Source organism: Genypterus blacodes, unplaced genomic scaffold, assembly GCF_046128005.1.
Source record: "Genypterus blacodes isolate CSIRO-AG114 ecotype Tasmania unplaced genomic scaffold, CSIRO-AGI_Gbla_v1 ptg000055l_1, whole genome shotgun sequence".
Lineage (NCBI taxonomy): Eukaryota > Metazoa > Chordata > Actinopteri > Ophidiiformes > Ophidiidae > Genypterus > Genypterus blacodes.
Genome location: NW_027466867.1, coordinates 4,202,501 through 4,211,061, shown reverse-complemented (window position 1 = coordinate 4,211,061; position 8,561 = coordinate 4,202,501). Strand labels below are relative to the sequence as shown.

Sequence of the window (8,561 nt, the reverse complement as noted above, 5' to 3'; positions counted from 1 at the left end):
ACTCCCACAGCAGGGAGACCCCCAGGTGTCAGTCAGGCTCCTTTGGGTGGGACCCGTGGGAAGTGTGCGCGCGCTATCCAAACATGTCTGCGACGCCTTCACGAACCTTTTAACCTAGTTTCTGTTTTAAAAGCATCGAATTTACTTTGTTTTATGCTGTAAACTGCGAATAGTCAGAAATGTAAATGAAGTTTTATACTTTTTTTGGGTTCATTTGTGTTAACAGAGGCAGTAAACAGGCTCTCTGGGACTTCTTCCCAATTTCTTCCCAATTTACATGATACAGATTGTGCGTGTGCGTGCGTGTATCTTGCCTGAGAAAAGTTCCCCGTCTGCACAACAGCGCACCCCGTGGGAGAGCCGTGACCGGGTGGAGGTATGAGTGGAATGCGGCGCGTAGTAACATCAAGGACGGAAACACACTCTCACATGGAAACGATGAAGAAGAAGAAGAAGAAAAAGAAGAAGAAGTGTTTAGATGAGATGCATTTGATATAATTTCATGCATAAGCCAGCTAGACGCCTCAAATAATCATTTAGGGTCTTTTTAGAGTTTTATTTCTTAATTAATCTCATCTCAATTGTTCCAATTCTACCCTGGAAATAAGCAAAAGAGGCATCTCAGACACTAGGCGGGCGATTGTGTGGTTGGAGCAGAGAGGCTGTTAATATTTACACCAGAGAAAGAGAGCAGAAGAAGAGAGTGACACCAGCTTGGGTCAGAGGTCAAACTCAGTCCTTCTCATCTCTGGAGCAGGCGGTCCACCTGACCTGACCCGCTATCTGTGTCTTTGTACTGTGGAACACATGCTGGACTCCCCACACTACACACACACACACACACACACACACACAGAGGGAATTGCAGTAATCAGAGCCAGACTCTCACTGTGAGGAGCTGACAGTGCAAAGCTCCAGTTCGGGGTGAGAAATGTGTGGAAACGCAGGGTATTTCCACGACGTTCATCTGGCACAAACACACCCACTAAATGGTTTCTATTTATTTACGTAACCTAAAAAGCGTTTCTAACGGCGACCGCAAAGTCTGTCAAAACAATGGAATGTATCGTAAAACTGTATATACTCAATTTATACACTAGACACTAAACGCCACATGCTTTCGATGAATGAAAATGCTCTTTGAAGGTATTTTTGTGTGTAAATGTCTCATCTCATCCATATAGACTAAGTGAACTCTTCCTTCTTCATTGAAACTACTGTGTATTGACGTTTTCAGCCTTGGATGTGTGTGTTTGGAGTCCGAGTCCCAGTCAAAAGTCAACACTAGACGCTGTAACCGTTAGTTTGTTGTGCGTCCTTGAGCGTGTGTGAATGGGAGAATGAGGAACGAAGGAGTGAAAACACAAAGCTACATGGTCCGGGCTTTCTCACTCTTTCATTGCCTTCGATTGTCCGTAGCAACCAAAAAAAAGAAAGAAAGAAGAAGAAGCATGTTGTTAATCCAGCAAGCAGGGGGAATTCCTCCGGTGCAGCAGACCTGTGAACGCCTCTTCAGGCTGCACGGGTGGCATGCAGGTTTTCCCCGGAACAGTCTGGAATCGTATACTTGGGGATTTGTCGCGCAGGTGCAGGATGAAAAAGAGAGAGAGAGAGGGAAGGACAGACAGGCAGAAGCTTTACATTTTTTTGGACTCAAAGGTGAAACTGTGCAGCGAGGCCGCAGCTGATCGGAGCACAAAGAGAGCATTCCTCCGCTGTGAATCAGGGGGCAAAGGTCACTGACTCAACTCCAAATTAGCAGTGGGCCGTCTCTGATTCAGAGGGCCTCTCCCATGATTTCACATCTAGGCCCCCTGAAGAAGAAGAAGAAGGAGAAAGACCCCCAGAACTGTAACGTCTGGGAATTTCCAGAGAGATTAGGGATTCTAGGCGTTGTTTTAGGAACATTTACACCAAGAATGCAGAGGTCGCCGCCTTCAGACACACGACACCTTGTGAAGACGCTGCCTGTTCCTCGTGTGCACCTGACCAAACGCTAACTGGCCCTCCTGCAGCTTCAACGCAGGAGAGTTAAGTCACCGCGCCATAATATTGTTTTTAGTTTCGTGGACCCGATCAGGTTCATGTTTAAACCGCACGTGGAAAATAAACGGTTTCTTCAGATGTCAAAGTGTGCGAGCGAATGAGTCAGGGGGAGGGAGGGGGGAGACTTCCTGTGACGGCTTAAAGCTAAAGCTGCCAGGTACGTTTTGTTTTAGGGGGGGAAACTGAGAAGGATTATGGTTTTCAAGAGAACCCACAGTGGGGTGCCCTGGTGGTCTCTCTCTCTCCCTCTCTCTCTCTCTCCCCCCCTCTCTTCTCAATGATGAGTTGTAAGTTAATATCAACACAACCTAAAAGCCTTCTCAGTTTCCCCCCCTCAAACAAAACGTACCTGGCAGCTTTAGCTTTAAGCCGTCACAGGAAGTCTCCCCCCTCGCTCTGTCTCAGCCCTCCTGACTCATGTGTGATGTCACAGTGTCCTCATACCTCAGTAAAGTCCCCCATTGGTGACGTGACGCCGTGTGATTGGACGTGTTTGGTTTTGTCTCTAGATTACAAATGTAAACACAGTCTCTGTCATCAATGGTCTCTGTCAGTTACTCCTGCTCTTATAATGTAGGGAACAGAACATCAGTCCACAGTTGTTGGGTTGCAGTTTGGAGAGAAGGATGCATGCACCTGGGAATAGCACGTTACAAAGCAACACTGACACCTGCTGGCGGAAATGTAGACTCGTGGAAAGCTTCAGGCCGTTATAAAAATAGATAGAATCCCTGAAGTACTCAATCATTTTCACCTAATTTAGTTCACCCAATGATGATGATGATAGAGGGCATAGTACATCATCTTCTTCAAACAGGAACCTCTCTGGCCTGAAAATGATTACATTCAAACATTAAGTAAAAGATTAAAGAAGTTAATCGGGTTGTTTTTTGTTTTAAAATGATCCAAAACAACCAACAACATATTGTATAAAAGAACAAAAAGACTTAATCCAGGTGTAAACAGAAACGCAGGTGACATTATGGCAAAAATGAAGCACGATGTATCCAATTGGAAAAGCTCTTGTGTGTGTTCTGTGCCGGTCCTCAGGCTTCCTCTGGTGTCCTCATGGTAGAAAAACTGTGTGTCATTTTTGTCACTTGAGCTCACTAGAGGTACATTTGTGCTTGAGTGGTGCTTGACACAACTAGAAGGGCAGTTTGGGGGCGGATGGGCCAACAAGAGACACATTCAGACTGCTGAGTAGATTCAAATGCTCCTCTAATGTCACTTTATGGCAAAAAAAAGAATGCAAGTGTCCCATAAGGGCACATTTTGTGATTAAATAGACATTTTTACAAGAGCACTTTGGCAATGAGAGCAAAATGTGCAGACACAGACAAAACCACATCTGACATTTCCTTTCCCCTCTTCGCCCTGCTGCATCACGCTGCTGTCTTCCTCCAAAGCGCCTCTTCAACAACGATAAGACACCCAGAGAATTACTGCATCTGTGAAGACACTTAGTTGAACAGCCACTCAGTCACTCCCCAAACGTTTCACAGGATCATTTCTCCCAACCATTACTGTAGTTTATTACAGGATCTATTATTTCCATAGACAAATTGACCCAGCAGTGCAAGTATTTGTTCTGCCTTAGTTTATTGGTTCGGCTTGGCAGGACTGTAGTAGCTTTGAACACTGCTCTTGCATCAACAGTACATAAGAATTCAATATTGACTCTTTTTACACGATATGCTGAGTCACCTTCTTCTGCAAACTGCGTGATAACTTCATATCTTTTACAGCTTAAAAAAACACCATACATGTGTGGAAATGTAAAATAGACAGATAGAATCAGTAATAGGTGTAATCTGGATTATACTGAAATAAAAAAAGTTGTATTTAAGTTGTATTTTATTATTCAATTTAAGTTTAAGTGCTTATAGACACATGCTGCAAATTATGAACCATCGCTTCGTTCTGATAGGGAATTTATATTTTTTAAATGTTCTTAAGAGGGGTTCAAAGAGATACCATTTTCCGTTGTACTATTACAAAATGCATACAAAATGTCTGCAGGATGTTTGAATCATTAAATCCCGGACTCCTCCTGTTCTATGTGCTCAAACAACACTATTTATTCTGCACCAATGACTTCCAGGTGATAAATAACACAAGCACGGGCTGTCCCTGAACGTCGCACTCGTTTCCTGCATTGTCCCTTTAAAACGGGGGGCCGTTGCCTTGTGCGCATGCGCGGGCTGTGTTTAGTTTTCTCCAACCTGAAGAGCCGTGTGAGCCGCGGCGCTAGCAAAGCCATCGCTCCCCACTTCTTGTGCGTGTTTACAGGCAAACAGCGGCGACTCCCTGGTTTCTCTACTCGATTATAAAGGGACGGTTAATCGATGAGGACAACGTGCGAGGAGGGGGGGCTCCGATTTATGTGGTAAAAGAGCAGCGGGATCAATAAGAGTTGAAAGTGTTTGCTCGATAGCCCCCCTAGTAGGTTCTCTCCACTTCCCCACATCCCAGCGGCTACATCCATGTTGACTGCGGCAGCCTTCGCGTCGGCTCCTGCTCTGCAAACGCCGCTATCCCTTTGTTCCGCCGGGGACGCGATCCAGTGTGGACGGAGTTGGGCACGTTCGACTCGGTCCCCCTCTTCCTCCAGTCCGGAGGATTGTTTACGCGATAAAATGGCTGCTGAGACGCTGCTTGGGAAGAGAGAATGGTGTTGAATCAATGCAGGGACGTTCCGATCCCCCGACAGAGGCCGAACAGCAAGTGATGTATCTGCTTCTTCTGCTATCCGAACGCTGCTGTGATTGAGCTTTAATCGATGATCTGCTATTTTGCGAGGTTCCTCCAACAAGAGGTAGGGTGAAGGGAATTCCTCCCAGCCCTAAATCTATGCATGCGTCTAACCAAGCAGCTTTTACAAACATTTAACATTGCAATTCCCTCTACCCAGGCTCAGTCAAGCCTTAACCCGAGTATGCATCAGACTCAGCCAATATGCAGAACTTAGCCCAGGATGGATCTTTGTTGTAATTGAATGAGCCTGAGTTCCCTACCAAAGCAAAGACTCAGAAGGCCTCTCACTCCGGCTTGGTCAACCTGGGGAAAAATGGATCAAGGGGTCAAGTGCAAGACGAGACTCTTCCTCTTCGGACCCAAACTGGTCCCTCAGAACCATCTACGGGGGCTCAACGGATACCTGCTGGTGTACGTTTTGTTGTACTTTGTGCTCTTCACTCACGCCTCTCCGGCTAAAGCCTGTGACAAGAGCTGCCTGTCCGGGAGGTGTGTGAACGGGTCGTGTGTCTGCGATCGAGGATGGGTCGGGGATCAGTGTCAGCACTGCCAAGGGAGGTTCAAGTAAGTAATCGCAACACCACATGCAATTACCTCTAGTGTTCTAGTCCCTGGCATTGTTATGTTAATGAAGTCCACATTTCCCTGACCTCCATCTGCTGCGTGGGCCGGGCTCATTTATGACCCAGTAACTCAGAACAGCAATGATCCCTTTTTCCCCTTCACACAGAAATAGCGCGACAGAGGCAAAACCCTCATTTCCTTCAAACTAAACACACACACACACACACCAGCTGCGTCTCAAAGCCAAACTACCTTCTGGAGTTTGCAGCATTAGGTGGACTTGCTGAACTTGATATACAGGAGATGAAGGTAAAGACTCTCCTCACTCCTTCCTATTAAGCGTTTAGTGTCTCTAACACTTAAGATGGAACCATTAAATCATCCGCATACTTGATTCTGTCTGTCCAGGGTTTGTGTTTGATGTGGAGAGGGCAAAGGGAAACAGGCCGGATCCTTCATGCTACCTCTTGAGAAACGGTGCTGTGAAGTGGCATTGATGAAACCTTGGCAACCCATTGATTTTTGTATACAACCTCAGGGCGACACTAGACGCACAGGCCTCTTGATGTTAGTTAGTCGCAGGTCGATGTCATTGCGGTCACACTCCCTACTCTGCCCCCCCGCTGTGTACACCAAGCAAATAAGGCAAAGGCGGACATGACGGCGAACCAAGACACCATTTCCTTCCATAACTAGCAATTTCTAGGTGTCCAGGCATCAGCAAAGTTGAATTCAAGCAACACATCCACACACACACACACCCAAGACAGGAGATTTATGGCCCCCTGTGTCCCTCTGTGGTGGAGCAGGTGCCTGGATCACTGTAATCATCCTTTGCTGGTAGTGCATTAGAGGTCTTGTAACGGTCGTCATCAGACATGCGGTCGGGACAATAGTCTTAATGACGTAGACGCAAAAACGATGTAGCGGTGAGCCTCCTGATGTCTGTTCAGTCAGCGTTCTAGGTGCCTTACCTGTGCTGCACATACGAGATCATTGTGGCAGTAATTTAGCGTTGAATTGCTTGTAAATGCAAAGTGGCTGCTGTGATGTGAAGCCGGTTATTCTACAGTATAAGATGAATAGATCTGTCTTACCTCATGATATTGGAAGCAGTCTCATTACTGTAACTAAAAGGGTGTTTCGCTCTCGTCTTAATGATTCCACCACTGTGTGTGTGTGTGTGTGTGGGGGTGTGGGGATGGGGGTGGGGGTGTGGGTGTGGGTGTGTGGTCTTATGAGTGATTGTACCAGGCAGGCCCAGTTGCCTGTTGAACATCACAGCCGCTTTCGATAACAAGAATCTGGCAGAGAAGAGGAGATTCTCACACCAGCGAGTCCAAAGTGCCTCATGATAAACGCATTACAGCCTGTAGTTCTGTTGCTTCCATGCCGGTGGGTCTTTATTACGCAATCAGTCAGGGAAACGTTGCGTTCAGGTGGATAACATTAGTGCCACGACAGCTTTGCTATGACGTGTTTTATTTATAGCCTATTAAGTAAGTATGTACTCTGTGACTATGAGTGGAAAATACAGCTTTGTTCATTTCAACCAGACGGAAGCAAAACAAAGTCCCTCTAAGGTTTATCCTCTTTTCTTACGGACAGCAATTTCATTAGGTCTTCCACTTTATTATAACCTCATTGTAGTCCATTACCTCATCAGAGAGTCCAGTATGTGTTTCCAAAGCTAGGATTCAGGGCTGCAGAACCATCAAGTCTGGACCCGAGTCTCAGCCGGGTGCTGGTATCTTCACCCAACATGCATCACTCCATCTGTCTGTATCTTTACACATGACACAGTGATGAATGCCCTTTTTTTTTAGGACTTTCACATGGGGGACATTTGCTAGAAAATTGCTGTGTGGCTATCAGATGGGAGACGTGGAGCAGAAGCTAGCGGAGGAACCTTCTCCCTTCTCCTCACACCGCTGATTGGATCTGCTGGCTGGCACAGACTGACCTTGGGCTCCTTGCCAGTTTCTCCTCCTTTTTTTAATATTGAATCTTTGGAATTAAATGCAGTGTGTCACATTAGAGCTGGCCACCATTTAAATAAGGCTGAATGACATTCTGAGTTCTATCCGTCTTGCCGTCCGTGTCCCATCGTGGACTTGTGTATCCGGTTGGCCTTTATCGTCCTCCACAGTCGGGCCGTGACCCCACCGTGATTGTGTCACTCGGTCTAATGATTATGGATCCCAGTTTAACTTGGCTTTCCTTTGTGTTTCTCCAGGTTGACGGAGCCCTCGGGATACCTCACCGACGGGCCAATCAACTACAAGTACAAAACCAAATGCACCTGGCTCATCGAGGGCTAGTAAGTAGTTGCTTCCTGTCATGATGAGTATGTAGCGGCGAGGCTGAGCGCTCACACACTTTCTAAACTAATTCATGTAACTGATTCATGCCTCTCTGTGTGGACGGCTGTGTGCGTTAGTTGGCTGTTTGTATAGCTGATTGGAGCTCTTTGAAGTTTAAGAATGCTCCTCTGTTGGGCGTTTGACTACATTTTAACTATTTAACCCGACTTCCTCCCTGGACTTTTGTCGTCTATCGCTATTGCAGCCATCCAGGGTCGCTGTGAGGACAGAGAGCATTCATCAGCTTAAGATACTTGGCTACGATTGTTTAAATGATGGTGATAAGCTCTTGTTCATGCAGGCACCAATTATTTAATAGTTAATGGATACATGCGCCTTTCTACGCCCCCGGGCAGCTAAAGTGCAATTACAATGAAATGAAATCAGTAATAAAAGGACCGCTGCAATTACTAATGAACTAACTTGCTTGACAGTATTCTCAGTCATTCATTTGTGCTTCCTTTTTTCTTTCCTTCCTTCCTTCCGTCCTTCCTGCAGTCCAAATGCAGTTCTCCGGTTGAGATTTAACCACTTTGCCACAGAATGTAGCTGGGATCACATGTACGTGTATGACGGCGACTCCGTCTACGCTCCTCTGGTGGCTGTGTTCAGGTGAGAAACGTGTAACCAATGTAGCTGACTCTTCGGATGTAGATGTAATGAAGTGACACAGGTTTGTCCCTCCTCCTCCTCAGCGGTCTCATCGTGCCGGAGCAGCGAGGGAACGAGACGGTCCCTGAGGTGGAGACCACATCAGGCTACGCTCTGCTACATTTCTTCAGCGACGCCGCCTATAACCTGACGGGATTTGAGATCTTTTACTCGTATGTA

At 46.4% G+C, this 8,561-nt stretch overlaps 1 protein-coding gene across 1 annotated transcript in view; it reads left to right on the top strand.

The window, feature by feature from the left end:
• Window positions 1-4,237: 4,237 nt before the first annotated feature.
• atrnl1b (attractin-like 1b) overlaps window positions 4,238-8,561 on the top strand; it is a 40,164-nt gene continuing 35,840 nt past the window's right edge. Inside the window, exons 1-4 of the mRNA XM_076151903.1 lie at window positions 4,238-5,367; window positions 7,604-7,687; window positions 8,229-8,342; window positions 8,426-8,554. Coding sequence (XP_076008018.1) covers window positions 5,045-5,367; window positions 7,604-7,687; window positions 8,229-8,342; window positions 8,426-8,554 — 650 coding nt within the window. The 5' untranslated portion in view covers window positions 4,238-5,044. The remainder of the gene's footprint in view (window positions 5,368-7,603; window positions 7,688-8,228; window positions 8,343-8,425; window positions 8,555-8,561) is intronic.